General features: G+C 49.7%; 5 protein-coding genes across 5 annotated transcripts; 3 read left to right on the top strand and 2 right to left on the bottom strand.

Annotated features, from left to right (window-relative positions):
- Positions 1-2,606: 2,606 nt before the first annotated feature.
- On the bottom strand, positions 2,607-7,437 carry SEPMUDRAFT_127054 (uncharacterized protein). The gene has a single exon (XM_016902118.1). The coding sequence runs from the start codon at positions 7,287-7,289 to the stop codon at positions 3,114-3,116; it is 4,176 nt and encodes a 1,391-aa protein (XP_016759661.1). The 5' UTR covers positions 7,290-7,437; the 3' UTR covers positions 2,607-3,113.
- A 193-nt stretch (positions 7,438-7,630) lies between these two features.
- On the top strand, positions 7,631-9,447 carry SEPMUDRAFT_150445 (kynureninase). Its single transcript, XM_016906178.1, has one exon. The coding sequence runs from the start codon at positions 7,882-7,884 to the stop codon at positions 9,289-9,291; it is 1,410 nt and encodes a 469-aa protein (XP_016759662.1). The 5' UTR covers positions 7,631-7,881; the 3' UTR covers positions 9,292-9,447.
- Positions 9,448-11,348: 1,901 nt separating this feature from the next.
- Positions 11,349-12,662, top strand: SEPMUDRAFT_48412 (uncharacterized protein; the record flags this gene model as incomplete). The annotated part of the gene is made up of 3 exons (XM_016909065.1): positions 11,349-12,313; positions 12,401-12,449; positions 12,567-12,662. The coding sequence occupies 3 exons, from the start codon at positions 11,349-11,351 to the stop codon at positions 12,660-12,662; spliced, it is 1,110 nt and encodes a 369-aa protein (XP_016759663.1).
- A 677-nt stretch (positions 12,663-13,339) lies between these two features.
- Positions 13,340-13,952, bottom strand: SEPMUDRAFT_118821 (microsomal signal peptidase 18 kDa subunit; the record flags this gene model as incomplete). The annotated part of the gene is made up of 2 exons (XM_016901457.1): positions 13,340-13,568; positions 13,657-13,952. The coding sequence occupies 2 exons, from the start codon at positions 13,950-13,952 to the stop codon at positions 13,340-13,342; spliced, it is 525 nt and encodes a 174-aa protein (XP_016759664.1).
- A 910-nt stretch (positions 13,953-14,862) lies between these two features.
- On the top strand, positions 14,863-16,377 carry SEPMUDRAFT_118822 (uncharacterized protein; the record flags this gene model as incomplete). Its single annotated transcript, XM_016901458.1, has 2 exons — positions 14,863-15,017; positions 15,072-16,377. 2 exons carry the CDS (start codon positions 14,863-14,865, stop codon positions 16,375-16,377), a joined length of 1,461 nt encoding a protein of 486 aa, XP_016759665.1.
- Positions 16,378-16,379: the final 2 nt, after the last annotated feature.

Genomic DNA, 16,379 nt, shown 5'->3' on the forward strand with positions numbered 1-16,379 from the left:
CAGTATATACGGTAGCTATAGATTAAGCGAATAATCGGGGTACGTAAGAATTCGTAGCTAGGGGAAGTATCGATAAGATACTAAGTATACTTATAGAAGAGCCTATTACCGAACGAGACAGACTAGAGACAGAAATTTCAGCTCGCTTTATCCTTAGAGCTACTTGTTTAAGGACCCTATTATTAATAAGGACGGAGCCGGCTTTCTAAGCGGCCTAGCGAAGAATAGAGATACGTAAGGCCTAGAGAGTAAGGCAGCAGTATATAGTAACCGAAAGTCGGTTTAAATACTAGATACGCGTTCTAGCTAGACTAGAGAAGGAGATATTGAAGTATTTACTATAAGCCTAAGATCTGAAGTAATTTGGTTTTTCTAATTTTCGTAGTCGGTAGGTATAGTCGGTAGGTATTATTAGCTATAGAAGGAGATGTCGAAGTACTTACTATAAACTCCTAAATTAATTTGCTTTTTCCTAATTCTCGTAGTCGGCAGGTATAGTCGGCAGCTATTGTTAGCGAGTTCAGGCAGTACGGTATATACGAGGCTTATTACTATTCTAGAAGCGCTTACTATGTTTATTCTATATCTAGAAGAGGTTTTACGTAATACCTATCGCAATACCTATTAGGTATACCTATTAGGTTTTTTCCGTTAGGTTGTACCTAGCTTATAAGCTAGGTACCTACCTTATTTGCGGGGTTAGGTATTAACGTTAGGTTGTACCTAACCTATACCCAACCTAACCTATAACGAGGCCTAGCCTTAGTAGTAAAACCGATAAGTTACAAGGCACTGTTTGTAATCGCTACGGCTAAAGATTACGAGATTAAACAGATAGACGTAAAGACGGCCTTTCTTTATAGCGAACTCGATTACGAAAACGACCTAATCTATATAGAACAACCCGAAGGCTTTACCGACGGTACCGATAACGTCTACCTACTACTCAAATTACTATATAGGTTAAAACAGTTACTACGAATCTAGTACGCGATATTAACTGCCTACTTCGAATTAGTAGGCTTTACTACCCTAGACGCCGATATAAGCATATTCGTTAAAGGAGAAACCTTTATTGCAGTCTACGTAGACGATCTACTTATTATAGGCCTCTATATTACTAAGATCAATAGCGTAAAGAAGTATCTTAGTAACCGGTTTCAAATAAGCGACTTAGGGCTATACTATTACTATCTTAGTATAACAATTACTCGCAATCGAGCCGTACGTACTATTTACCTTAGTTAACGTAACTATATCGAGCAATTCCTAAAAAAGTACGGTATCTAGGACAACGTAAAGGTCAAAGCTATACTAATCGACCCGAGTCGAAAACTTATACCGGTATCTGCTAGCTATTAGGTAGTAGACTTATTTAGAACATAGTATCAAAGCGCGGTTGGTTCCCTTATATACGCTATACTTAGTACGAGGCCTAATATCGTATTTGCCGTCTTAGTCGTAAGCCGCTTTTCTAGTAACCCTACGACCGAATACTACGTAGCCGTAACTAACGTATTCCGTTACCTCCGCGGAACGCTTTACTACGTCCTTATATATAGCGGCGAACTTACTACCCTCTAAGGCTATACTAACTCTAATTAGGCCGGTAATACCGATATACGACGCTCGACAGCCGGTTATACGTTTAACCTCGGTAGCGGCGCTATTACGTAGAGCTCGAAACGATAGCCTACGGTAGCCCTATCTATATATAAAGCCGAACTAATAGGCTAGACCTAAGTATATAAAGAGGCGGTATAGTTAAGATAGTTACTCGAGCAATTGGATAAAAAGTAGGTATAAGCGACAGTAATATTCGGTAACAACGTAGAGGCAATTGTACTCGCGAAGAACCTATAGGCCTATTACTTAAGAACTAAGTATATACCTATTTAAGAACGATAGTAGTATAAAAAGATAGAGAGTAAAGAGCTAGATATTTAATAGATACCGACGAATCGTATAGTAGTAGACGGCCTTACGAAGCCGCTACTAAAACTAGTATTCGTCGAATTTAGGAAGGTACTCGGAGTATACGAATCGGGTACTTAAGACGTTTGACGGTATAAAAGGATTACCTATAACAGTTAGTACCCTTTTCGAGAGCTCTAATTAGTTAAAGCGATTAATGCCTAAATACTAAGGTAGGGGGATATTAAAGTAGTATATAGTATATAGGCATCAAGCCCTAACTGCCGAGGTAATAATAGTAATTAAGGCCTTAGGCAGCAATTACGCGGATATATAGTAACGCTGATAGCCGTACAATTGACAAACTTATAGATCTCAATTCTACTTACTCAACAGTTCTTACCTACTTTCTCTCTTTCCTATAAGGGGTTTAGGTTCGATTAGTTTTGATAGATAAAATGGATAGGTAGGTACATGTAGGTAGAATGAATGATAATGATGATAATGATGATAATAAGTCGTAAGCCCCGAGGTAGCGGATATCGCTCTCCGATGGGATGTGGATACCTAGGTACCTACATGATGACCTTGGGGATTTTTTCATATAATTAATCACGTGGACATGTTATGTTATGTTAGACAGTTAGTAGTGTGTGTGCAAAAAAGAGAGAGAGAGACGTATGATGGATGTAATTAATTGCCACCTCTTTTGGGATAATCTCATCATTTACTTAAGCTAAGGTAAGGGTAATCACTAACCATCCGTCGCCGTACTACCTCCTGTACCTCGCTTCTTCTCTTTACTCGGACTCTGAACGGAAAACTCCGCACTCCAGATACTCTCCCACGCACCTTTCTTCGCAGGGGAAGGCTTCGCAGCAGCAGCAGCCGGGCTTTCCAGATGCCGTTGCAGAGATCGTACGCTTTTGCTAGGAGATTGCGAACGCAGTCGTGGCTTATTGTTGGTGTTGTTGTGGTTGTTGGATGAAGAAGAAGCAGAAGCTACAAACCTGCCTCCCACTGCTTCTTCTGCTTCTTCTCCTACTCCTCCTCCTCCTCCTCCTCCTCCTCCTCCTCCTCCTCCTCCTCCAAATGGCGGAGCGGTCCATGACAGCTTACGGATCTGTGAGGCGTGGTTAGAATGTGATTTCGTCTTATCCAGGGTGAACTTTATGAGACCACGTCGATTGATGCCTCAATCATGGTCCCCAGAGTAGGTCTTGTCGCACCTGTTCATGTGGCTGAGGCTCGCTGGTGATGCCTAAGCCGGACCCGGCGGCTGCTGCTGCGGGCAGAGGGCGAGGCTGCGGAGTCGACTGCACGGGGTTGTTCAGGGAAGATGCCTGGCTTTCCGACCGTTGTCGTGGTGTCTCGGCGTGAGGAGTGGCGGCTGTGGCAGGAATGTTCTTCTTCGATGCCGAGCTCGAGCGCCGAGAGTCCAAGCTCTTGTTGAGATGCTTGCTGGCATCATCGCCCTTGCTACTGCGCTTGATACGGATGCTCCCTTTAGCATCGACATTGGCGGTGCTGACGGTACTTTTCCCGAGCCCAGGAGTGGTCGGAGCGGCACCAGCACCTCGTTCTTCCGCCGCGTGCACCATCCACCAGGTCAGCCCATCGGAGAGGTCAAAGGGATTATCATTCTCGACTTGCATGGAAGAAGCAGCATCACTGGCATCGCCCAGGCTGCGGCCATCGGCAGCAAGTTGCGCTGCAGCACGCTGACCACTGAGATCAACGGCCTTTTGCTCCACCTTCTGAATGCGAGCGACAATGAAATCTCGTGAGCCCAGACGCATGCTTTCCTTCTCGGCAAGGAAGAAATGTGGACATCCAATATTGAACGCCGCCCATGCGCCCTTGACTTGGCCACCCCGAGTCGGCAGAAACAGAGCCAAATCGCCTTCCTTGAAGTCACGGACCGCTATCTTGGCGTGTGCCTCGGATCTGAGCCGGAGAGCACGCTCCTTGTATGCTTCCGCACGTTTGGTAGACTCTTTCGCTTCCTTGCTGTACTTCTTCGCCGTGTACTCAAAGTCCTTGACACGCTTCGTGACAGCTTCAGCAAATACATCCAAATCAAAGCGAGAAAGATTGTGCAGGAAAGCGTCGTATTGGGCACTCTCGTCGTCGGCATCGGGGGCGTCCGGCCAATGGAGCATTCGAAGGTCATCCGCGGGCTCATCATCGGCGGTAGAAGTCTTGCGCGTAGGCGATGGCGAGGCGGCCGAGACTTGCCTACTCAGATGCATGGCAGGGTCAATCATGGTGGTGCTCGCGGCCATCTTCGACGCTCGCTCAACTGCCATCTTGTCGCCCTCGTGGGTAACGACCAGGCCGAGTCGTTCAAGCAGACGGACGAGGCGAAGATTCTGAGAGTACAACTTTTGTGAAACTTCCTTCGCACGCTCGGCTCGCTTGTGCAGACGCTCGGTAGAGGTTTCGGTAGTCAACTGGTACGATTGGAGCTTCTTTTGTAGACGTGAAATCTCCACATCCAGACTGTTCTTCAGCGACCTCGCTTCTGCCAACTCCGTGCACAGCTTGGCAACGCGTTCTTCTTCTTCCGTCACACGGTGGCGCAATACCTCAGAGCCCGTCTCTCCCTCAGCAAACTTGTCACGAAGCGACCGGAGCTGCTCTTGCTCTTCGACGAGTTGTAGCTCCAGTGACTTCGTCCTCGCCTCCTCTGCGGACAGCTTCTCTCGGGCTTGGCGGATTTCTTGCTCGCTCTCGCTTTGGTTATTGGCCGCGTCCGCAAGCTCTGACTTTTGTCGTGTATTGTTGGACGACAGAGACTCATTCTCGCTCTTTGCAAACGCGACCGCTTCTTCCAGATCTTTGGCGTGAGCAGCAGATTTCCGCGCGAGCTCCTCAAGTGCAGTAGCCAGTTCGACGAGATCGCTGGGCGCTTCTGCGTGGGCAGCGAGATGAGTGTGAGCAGTTGCCATGGATCGGAGCTGGTCTGCTTCGGCCTCACGCTTTTGCTCCTCGCTTTGGCGCGCTTTCTGCAACTCTTCCTCGGCGTGTCGCCTTGCGGATTCGACTTGTTCGAGCTTACGCTCCATGTTGCTGCGTGCATCATGTTCGGTCGCAGCGCGTGCTGCATGTCCCGCTGCATCTTCCTTGAGCCGAGATATCTCTTCATCGACACCATCGCGCAGTTCCAGAAGTCTTTCGACCTCATTCTCCGCCTCTTCGGCCTTCTCCTTTGCTTCAGCAAGCTCTCGCTCCAGGTTGCGTCTTTGCACTGCAAACTCTCTCTGCTGGGCATCCATGTTTGCCATCAAGTCCTTCTTAGTGGTCATGGCCTCTTCAAATTGCTTCTGTACCTCAGCATACGAGTTCATCCTGGTTGCAGCTTCGTCCCTGTGCGCTTGCAACTCGGCTTCGAGGTCAACCACGCGCTTGGCAAGCCGCTTCTCCTCATTGTTCTGCCCTGGTGCGTAAGAGTGCCGACGCTTATTCATGGCACTATACCGCCCCGCGTCATCATACGGTTGAGGCGTGCCCATGGGTATCGTCGGAGTGGACGCCCGATGTGACATTGCGCCGTCACTAGTAGGCGTAAAAATGTCTCCCGTGCTGGCTTTGCTGAGTTGAGATGATCGGTGCAGCAAATCTTCCAATTTCCGAACACGGCTCTTTTGCGCCTTCAAGTCTTCTTCCAGTCGCATGTTGGCGTGCTGCAGAGCTTTGTTGGAGTCGTCGCCGCGGAGAAACAGCGATGTGTCGCCAAAAGCAGCCTCATGCATGCTGCCATTCTTGAAGGCTTTCGCGTGCTTGACTTGCCTACGCGTGAGCTTGTCGAGGTCTTTGATTGCTTGCTCAATCTCCTCGGTCACCGGGCCCTGGCCGAAGATGTCCAGCAGTGTGTTGACGTACTCTGCCAGTTCTTCTCTCGTCACCATCGGCCAGCTGCCGCCTTCGTTCTGCAGGCTGAGCTCGATGCCGAGCACGCGACTTTGCAAGGCATCGGCAGGAACGAGATCGTCGACTATACGCATCCACTTCTTCCGCCGTTTCTCTTCTTCTTCCTGGTACGATGCCACCTCTTCTTGTAGCGTAGCCGAATCTCGCTTCATCTTTGCCACCCATTCACGACGTCGAACCGACTCGACCAATAGATGCCCATATACAGAGGGCAAGCGGGAAATGATACTCAGCGTCACAAACGGCGCTTGTTGCTCCTCGGTCATGTCCACATCCTTGATCTCCTGATTGAGGGTTGCAAGTTGCGACTCTATGCTGGCGAGCGTGAGCATATGCTCCCGGGCCATCTCTGCGGCACCGTCTCTTTCACGCCTGGACTTTTGTACCAGCTCATTCATTTCGGTGCAGTAGTCATGTAGGTTAGGAAGGTAATTGCGCGTATGTAGGAGTGCCATCTTGGATGCTTGAGCACAGGCTTGAGGCGTTCTGGGTAGGGACTGTACATGCTCTAGGTCTGACGCCATCTTGTTGACTACCATTTCGATCTCTCCCAACAGCTGCGCGGGATCAGAAGCACTGTCGTCAAGTGTGGAATGACTGTTAATTTGCTCTACAGCCCGCGACAGATCGTTACTGCTGTTGATCGCAGAGTCGACTGCTCCCCGCAAGTTATCTAGCTTGGAGGACAACGCAGACATGGATGATCGAGCGCCATTTGCAGCCTGCTTGACTGCCACAATGTCCACATAGCCTTGCAGCGTGGCGATGTTCTGCTGGGAGTATCGCCGAGAGCCCGACACAGGAGTCATAGGCTGCACAAAACGTGTAAACTCTGGTCTCGCTGGTATGCTTCGTAGGCTGTCCAGATTGCGCTCCCAATTGTCCGTATGTATCTGTTGCTCCTCCAGCTGCTCGGCCGCCCATGCCTCGACGCCCGCATATTGCTTCTCGGCAGTCCTAATGTGCTGCCGAAGACTTCTTACAGCGACGCCCACGCTGCGCTCGATCACGGCCTTCCTGTCCTGCAACTGCTCCGCCAGTTGCGCTCTCGATCCACAGCCCCGGAGCAGAGCGGCAGCCCAGTGCCTCCTTACCTTGAACAGATTCTGCCATGATGCCAGATCGTTCGTGTTCGTGATGGTGTCTGGCGCCGGACCCGGCTGGAAGTCATTGTCGCTGAGGCTTCCGGTCGACTCTCCTTTTGGCGAGCCCGCTTCCTTCTGACCATGTAGCCAGTCCGAATCAAACACGAAGATCTCATTCTCGGTCAATAGAGTCTGTGCGCGCGCCTGTTTGCCTTGCGCCGTCAGCAAGATCTGGCTGCCTGGCTGGATGCTCGTCTGCGTCGCGATCCACGAGCGCACTGCGTCGAGGTTGGTGGTGATGCTGGGATCGAGTGGCAGACACTGGCCAGTATGTCCGATGAAGATCGATATCGACATGCCTCTCGCGCCAGCCGACTTCCCCCGCTTGCTGGCGCGACTCAGTGCTTTGCGTCCTATGTTTGTGTTCGAATTGATGCTCGTAGATATTGTCGAGGAGGAGGAGGAGGAAGATGGCGGTAGGCCAACGCCTAGGTGGTGGTGGTCGCGGCGGCGGCGGCGATGGTGGTGATTGTAGTGACCGAGAACTGGCCACATGTAGTATCAGCTCGTGACCTTGCATGCACCTCCGCTGTGACGACGCGCCGTTTGGCCCAAGCTCCAGCGGCGACGACGATGGGATAGTTTTTATATCATTTTCAGCTTCGTCTTCTGATTCTTTCTCTTGGCCTTCAAACTGTCTCGTGTAGACTATCAACCTGCACTCGACATATGTGCACAAGAGTGAAGACTGCACTCCCAAGCACATGTACCGCTCAGAGTCACAGTTGCAGGCGACAAGCACGACGGACTTCACCAGCTGAGGTAGGAGATCACGAGGTCATTGTCACCCTCTGCCCCATTCATCACCGTCTCGTGAACGACCATCCACCTTGCCGAGTCGTGACCGGAGGCGAGCCTCACATAGGCAGCAAATCCAAGCATAGCAAATATGAGCGAAGCAGAACTCTTCACCCAGGCCTATGCTCAAACACAAGATGAACGAGATCCTTTGCGCGCGTTTCGTGAGCAATTCATTATCCCGACCCGACAGGATCTCCGACGAAAGACCATTACCTCGCAACCCGATGAAATGGAAGACGAGCTTTCAACCTATCTCTGCGGCAATTCTCTGGGACTTCAGCCAACATTGACGCGAGACTACTTCGAGGAGTACCTGACGACGTGGGCACAAAAGGGAGTATACGGCCACTTCAAGGAAGTCTCGGACACCCGGCTTCCGCCATGGCTTCATGTGGACGATGATGTGCGAGGAGACATGGCGACCATAGTCGGAGCCAAGACAGAAGAGGTGGCAGTCATGCAAACACTGACTGCGAACCTCCACTTCCTGATGTGCAGCTTCTACCGGCCGACTCAGCAAAAGAACAAGATTCTAATCGAAGGAAAAGCATTTCCCAGTGATCATTTCGCAGTCGAAAGTCAGATACGCCACCACGGGTTTCAGCCCGAACAGTCTATGATCCTGCTCGAACCACCCGACAGAGGCGCTGGCAAGGACACGCTCCTCTTTACCACTGAGGATATACTGTCTACGATCAGAAAACACGCCGAAGAGCTGGCATTGATCCTTCTTCCGGGCATTCAGTTCTACACTGGTCAGTTTTTCGATATCAAGACCATCACCGAGTACGCGCATAGCCTAGGGATCACGATCGGTTGGGATCTTGCACATGCCGCCGGCAATGTCCCTCTCCAACTCCATGACTGGAACGTCGACTTCGCAGCCTGGTGTACCTACAAATATCTCAACTCTGGCCCAGGAAGCATTGGAGGTGCTTTTGTGCACGAAAAGCACGGTGCCGTCAAGTCTGAAGGTGACAAATTTCAATACCAACCACGACTTGCCGGGTGGTGGGGCTCCTCAAAATCGAGCCGGTTCGTAATGGCGAACAACTTTGAACCAATTCCCGGTGCTGCTGGCTTTCAGGTGTCCAATACATCTGTAGCAGACACGACTGCCCTTCGAGCGAGCCTGGACGTCTTCAAGCAAACTTCTATGCAAGATCTGAGGGAGAAGAGCGTGAAACTCACGGCCTATCTAGAGCAAATGCTCGACGTTATGGCACAAGAGCAGTACGAGAGATTCGGCTTTCCTCTCTACTACATCGTAACGCCGCGCAAACCTGAAGAGCGTGGTGCGCAAATTTCCGTCAAGCTCAGACGAGGTCTGTTGGAGGAGGTGATGGAATATCTCGAGGCAGATGGTGTCGTTCTCGATGAGCGGAAGCCGGATGTCATACGGATCGCTCCCGCGCCATTGTACAATTCGTTCGAGGATGTATGGAGATTTGCAACACTGTTCAGAAAAGCAGTTATGGAGGCATATAATGGCCTGTGAGAGCGGATGAGAGCGCACGATCATCCGAACTCATGCCGACAAAAGGTATAATGAGACTTTCAGAGATATACAGGTCGTAGAACACGATTCATCGAACAATGACAATAGTGAAGGCATTGATGTTGCCGTAGTCTAGCAATTTACGCACCAATCTGCGCAGGAGGGTATATCCTCGGCGCCAAGACTGTCGATCTACCTGAACATTGAGGCATCCATCCTTGCGTCTCTCTGTCCTGCATCACTTGGAACGCAAGTTTGGTGTATTCCAGTGCCCAGTGCCGAGGAGACGCAGTCCTTCAGCCTTCCATCTCAACTACATGTATTTACTTACCGCAGGATCGTGTCGAACACATCGAACTACTCAGCTGAAGCCTTAGACGACCTCACAAGAGACGGACAACACACACACACAAACGGACACGATATGAGTTCCCGCTGCGTGTCTCGAGAGATCATGATATTCCATATATCCTAGGTACGGCACGCAGGCCATCCTCATGGCGTCCTGGGCTGGTATATCTATCATTTTCGCAGGATGGAAATGGTGGTGGCAGAGCGGCCTCTGGCAGGAACTAGTTTCAGGCTCAGCCTCCAGAATCTACCGCAGCAGAACTGGCAACCAACGCAACTCACTCCTTCGCGCATACAAGTGAATTGAGCTTTAGGTGAGCGGGCCATATGGTACTAACGATGCCATGTATATACAGCGGACAGGCGGGAGATGGGGCACAGCGCCTGCATGCATCCGGCTGGGACCCTTACGAGACAAACGAGCCTATGCCAGTACAGCCTTTCAGCAATGTCAGGTCACGTTCAGTCCTCTCATACGCTCTCTCTGTTAGACTTTCAATATGTTCCGTTTCAAGCACTGAGCCCCCACTGCTGTATGCGCAGCAGCTTCTTGTTCGGTTGATTTTGAGGGCTGTGCTCACGAATATATGTCCGTTTATTGCTGACCAGTAGGTGACTGTCGCTGCTTTTATTCTCGCTGGCGAAGGTCTGCCAGATTCACTCTCTACCTTTTGTCTTACGCATATGTCTGGCAGACGCGCTTACAAGTAGATGAAACGGTAATCTCCAACAAACACAGCTGTCTCGGATAACCGCTGTGTGGCAGCTGCAATTCGCCCACCATGATGAAGATCCGAGCGAGACTCATGAAGAGCTCACAAGACCTCCAACAAGACAGTTCCAGTATAGGCGATGGGAGGGGACCACTCAGCCAATCCATTACGAAGCCACACAGGCGCAATCGAAGCAGTCTCATATCAGATGCAACCGATTCGATTCCCGACTTGCCAGGCCACCATCCAGGCTCAGTGTCATCCTTAATTCTATCATCACAGCATCAGCCAGAGAAACCCGAGAGTATCTTCGAGGAGCCCGAGGAGCAGGAATATGAAATTGTGAGAATTCCGGTTGGAATGTACGGCTACAGAGAGGAGCGAAGGCCAGTCAAAAAGAAGTCCAAGAAACGACCAACTGGCAACGCTTCTGCCGGCGGAAAGGCTCGATTCACGATTTTTGGAGGTGAAAAGAAAGTAGAGAAGCGGAACTCTATAGCAGCTGCGGACTCTGATCAGACGGGTAAGACCGATGCTGAAGCGCGGGTCCGTGAACAACTTGCATCTCCAGCACTGCAGAAGACAGTTTCTGGGCCGTCTCAGGAAGAGCTGGCGATCCCAGAGGACTATGCAGCAAGGGAAGACATGCGGAGCAAGCCAGTGAGCAATAAAGGCAAGCAACCTGAGATTGCCGACACAGACAGCGCAGAGTTTCACGAACCGTACATGCGGGACTATGTGAAGATATCATCTCTGTTGGAGCTACAAGCACATTTCGACCAATTTTTAAGTGACACTCTCAAGGACGAACCAGTCGAACACCAAGGACAGCCAGAATCCTCTCGAAAATTCATCCGAGAGATCAGTCCAGCTGAAAGCGAGAAGCATATGGACGATGAAGACGACGACGAGACATGGCATACAGCACAGAGCAGCGCATCAGCCCACCCCCTAGACGACATTCGACAGCGGCTGGATCCAAAAGGAGACTTGATGGAAGAAATCCTGGCCATTGAGGCCGCGCTGAAAGTCCAAGTGGCACATCGACAGCAAGAACTGAAGGCCAGAGTCAAAGCCATTGCTTTGCAGAAAGAGCGCGAAGAACAACGACGCGACCAGTGGCTCGAAGCAATTTCCCACCAAACAGAACAAGAAGAACGAGAATGGAACGAGGTATTCGAAGCAATCGCTCTTCGAAAAGAGCAAAAACTTCGAAAAGAGCAAAAACGAGAACGTGAACATCAAGAAGAACTCGATCACCAACACGCTCTCCATCTCCAGCAAGAAGAAGAATCCCGCCTCGCAGCCGCCGAAGCAGAACGCAACCGTCCCCGAGAATGCATCTGCTGCGGCGACTCCCACCCTCCTCAAAACTTCCCCTCAAAACCCGCTACAGCCTCCTGTTCCCACGACAGCCAAACCTGCACAGAATGCATGCACACCTGGTTCGCCTCTCAACTCGACGCGAAGGGAGCAACCGAAGATTTCACATGTCCTCAATGTCCCTCTGTTCTCACCCACTCCGAACTTCAACTCTACACTTCCCCTGAAACTTTCTCTCATTATGAAAAACTCCTCACGCGAAATGCTCTTTCTCAATTGCCTGAATTCGCTTGGTGTCTTGACCCGAATTGCTCATCTGGCCAACTCAACTTTAATAATAACAATAACAACAATCTCGCAGCAGCAGCAACAGCAGCAGCAGCAGCTCCAGCACCATATATGAACTGCGTAGCCTGCGGCTATCAGCAATGCGTACATCACAAATGTGCCTGGCATCACAACGAAACGTGCGCGCAATATGACCTTCGCATGAAAGCTCGTCGAGACGACGACGAGGAGAATAAGAAGAATGAGAGAAAAACAGAGGAAATGTTGGATAGCGTGAGTAAGAAATGTCCTGGTGCGGGTTGTGGATGGAGGATTCAGAAGGTGGATGGGTGTGATCATATGAGGTGGTATGTATTTTGTTCATTTAGTCGATACCTACCTTACCTTACCTACCTTACCTCACTTACCCATGCTAACGATAAATTTCATAATAGTAAACAATGCAAACACGAATTCTGCTGGGAATGTCTTGCCAATCATCAGGTCAGTTCCATCAAGGTTCTCCTTCACCATGTTATATTTACAAATCCGCCCCCCAAGCAAAGTTGCGACCAAAGAAAAGAACTCTGAACTGATTTTTCTTTGTTGTATGCGTGGTAGGAAATTAAAAAAATTGGAAATACAGCACATCAGACATGGTGTAAATTTCACAGTCGGAATTTGGATATTGCGTGGCCTTTTAATATGCATTCGTGAGATTACTTTTTTCTTTTTTGCAAGAGAGGATTAAGAGGAGGAAGGGAGGGAGGAGTGGACGATGGGGGGAATAGCGGTGGAAATCTGGAAAAGAGTTGGTTTGATGTATTGTGTAGGTAATTTTGTATGTGATGCAATGTTACTTTCGGGATAGATATGTCATGTACGGGTGATGGATGATACCTTGGGATAACATAAATTTGCTAGCAGAATGAAGGCGGGGACGAGGTACTAGATGACATGTTGAGCTAAGGTAATTATCGTATACGCTCGTGCAATTTGCCATTATACCACCATCCGCGATTTCAGATTCCTAAATCGCGAGGCATCTCACCTCTTGCGACTATATCATCTTGCTTCCAGCCTCCTTTTACTTGGGGAATCGCTCCATTCTCTCTTGGCTCGTCTGCGTATGTTGCTTCAGCCAGTCGATGAGATGTTTGACCATAGTTGGAGAAAGGGCTGTGCATATGCCTCTTCCTATGATGGTGCTGCTGTACAAAGAGTACATATAGCAAGCATCAGCCAAGACAGGACAGGACGAGATTGTGACACTCCTGCACCTTTCTGACATTCGTAGCCCAAAACGCCCCCCTCCAAAAGATTCCATCGCTTGTCGTAGCAAGTGGAACATGCAATATCCCCGTATCCTCATCCTTCATTTGATTTTGGGAAAATTATTCTCGTTGTAACACCACCGTCAAAGCCATAAACACCAACATGGCCGTCTTCAACCAGGGATATTCACTCAGGAGAATCGTGACATAACCCACAAAAGGCACATATGCCACCACACTTCCAATAACATCCTTACTCCTCTCCAAATAACTCTGTCCTCGCGCGTACAGTTCCGTATCATCTGCAGCGTTATTATCCCCCTTGGTCAACAGCTGCAATGGTTTCGCCCTAAACATATCATTTCAAACAAATGTCAGCCCACCCCAAGCCCCAATCTCATCTCCTATATGAGTCAAAGAAAGGACTAGTCACTCACCCTCCCCCAAACCTCCTCACCACCCGATGCACAATCGGAATATCCTTTCCCTTGACACTGTACACTACCACCTCGCCCACCTGCGTTTCCATGCCTCGATTCCACAAGAACAATAAATCTCCTCGCTGAAATGCTGGTTCCATCGATCCCGAGAGGACTACGACGATGGGTGAGGAGGAGTCGGTCACGACGGAGAGGCCCTTCCAGAGCATGAATGCCGTCGAGAGGACGAGGGCGAAATTGAGGATTTGTGCGGCGAGTTGCCGCGGTTGAAGACCTGCGACGGCGTTGAGCATTGTGGCGGTGGAGGGAGGTTTTTCGGTGGTGGGTGGTGGTGGTTGTAGAGAGGGTTGTCAGTGGAGAAGGTTGTCGAAGTGAACGAGCTCATAAACAGAGCTCGAGACGTGTCCGGTTCGGCGATTTAAGGTTTAGAGTTGGGGATCCCCTGCGACCTTTAAATCTGTTAGCTTGGCGTTTTTATTGACTTCACTTCACTTTTTTACTTTCTTTTCGTTCACTTGCATCGGAAGCCGTCGCTTTACAATCTGATAAGTTGAATGTAATCTCCGTGCTGATAATGTGAGCTAGCGGGAGCCATATCGTCTCTCCAGAGCTCCAGGAAAGCAGCGTCTGTAAAATGCCTTTCCCAGTCACGCCAGAACGTAGTGAATACACCGCAGACAGGTCATATCAACATTGGCGGAGACTTCATTTCATCGATATTAACGATCATGCTTCGACTCGCCTCTAGACTTGGTAGGATAGATGTCAGTGCCATTGTTCTCAATCAGTATGAGCCTGATGCTGTCTGTCGTCGATTTGGATCTGGAAAATGATGTTCACCTCACTGCTCGATCTACCCACCAATGGTTGATTGTTGTGTACTGGAGTCACTACAAGTGATAGCTCGGGCTCAGCTCGATTTCTCACTAGCCATAATTCAATCAAGCTATTGAACCGGAACCCAGATTTAGCCCACCTTCTCACTAATTGTACTTCACTGCAATAGTTCTTTCCACGATCCATACATGTCCTTCGATCTTCCAAAGCTGGACGACTTTATGAAATACATCAACTTTTGGATAACTCATAACATCAGCACGCTACTCTTGCGCAGCACGATTGGTCTCTAGCCCACTGACCACGTTGTGAAAACTGGAACCGAAGAGTGTTATTACACGATTACACAATATCTAGCTCTCTAAAATGGACAAAGCCATCGGCAGCACATGGGTCGCCATCATCGAAGGAAAAAGATGGCCAGTGGTACTCTGTGGCGAGGACGTGACACCGAAAAAGTTCGTCGCGTTGCGTACAGATCCTCAACATCTGCCAGCAATTCAGCTTGGTAGACGCAGATAGTGAGACGACATCTCTTCTAGTCACTACTCGACCTTTTTTCTGACAGCTCACAGTTTATTTGTCCATGACAAGATGTTGGAGGAGTATGATCACAACAAAACCAATTATACAAGCAGTCTATGGGCCTCCCACGGGAACGAGGATCCGCGGGGCGACGGTGAAGATTTGAGAGAAGAGCGTCAAATAGCATTCGGAACCGACGCTTGCAAGTTCCAAGACGACAAATACTGGGTCAATTTCCTCGTTGAACAGTCTAAGCTCCGCAAACTCGGAAGGGGACAGCAAAGATCATCATCAAACTCTCTAAAACGTAGGGCTTCCGTTACAACTGAACACCTGGCCGTCGAGGAAGAAGGCCATCGCTCGCAGAGCTCCATACCTGAATCGAAGCGACGTAGAGTGCACGCACATGGGTCATCGCATCGGCCATCAACGCCAGCTCGGACATCCAGGGAGCACCAACGGCGACAACACTCCGTGACTGGGGCGATTCAGCTTTCTGGCAATGAAGTCGAGGGTGAAACCGTCCTTGAAAACGAAATAGTTGCAGCCACAAATTTCCCAGGAAATCCTCACCGTGTCACCCAGTCAGTCGAGACTAGCACCAGACTCGCAAAGAATTCAAGATCCACACTCTCATTACCTCCAGCTCGCCTTGGACCAGACCAATGCGAGCTCATTCTGCCGCACGGCGAGGACAAATACTTAGTAATCAACAAAGACATAATTCCCAAATGCAGCTACCTGTCCACCCGCAACCCCTCTTCCTCTTCCTCCTCAAAAATCGACCTAACCCACGACCAACGCGCCAACGACGTCCAACTCGTAGCAACAGATTTCTCCGCTGTACTCCAATTCTACCAAACAGGAGACATTGGACCTCGCTTCATCATCAACAACAACAACAACAACAACAACAACAAACCCCTTCAATTCTCCCCCTTGGATCTCTCTCCTGATCAAAAAGCCGCACACGTCGAATCTCTCGCTAAAGCCTATGTGACAGCTGTCAAAATCCAAGATGAAAATCTTCAACATTTGATTTTGCAAAAACTTCAACTTCTCGGCTCATCTTCATTTTCATCTTCGTTCTCTTCCTTATCTATCCTGATTCTCGCATCCTGCTTCTCTCATCTCGCAGCATTGAAGACGACAGCACATATCGAAAAAGACGCCACAGAAAACGACAACGACGACGAAATCTCCCTCTGGGTCCTCGACCTCGTGAAAAACCATTACTGGCTCCTCGTGCGAAACCACATCGACGAACTGCAAACCCTCTTCGAACACAATCACAGCATGCGCAGGGCCGTGTATGATTTTTTGCGCGGGAACCCCCTGGGGGGACGAGAAGGATAATC

Source organism: Sphaerulina musiva (assembly GCF_000320565.1).
Source record: "Sphaerulina musiva SO2202 unplaced genomic scaffold SEPMUscaffold_7, whole genome shotgun sequence".
NCBI classification, from domain to species: domain Eukaryota; kingdom Fungi; phylum Ascomycota; class Dothideomycetes; order Mycosphaerellales; family Mycosphaerellaceae; genus Sphaerulina; species Sphaerulina musiva.

Coding starts and splice junctions, on each gene's coding strand:
- SEPMUDRAFT_127054 (XM_016902118.1), bottom strand. CDS start 7,289: ATGTCGATATCGATCTTCATCGGACATACTGGCCAGTGTCTGCCACTC.
- SEPMUDRAFT_150445 (XM_016906178.1), top strand. CDS start 7,882: ATGAGCGAAGCAGAACTCTTCACCCAGGCCTATGCTCAAACACAAGAT.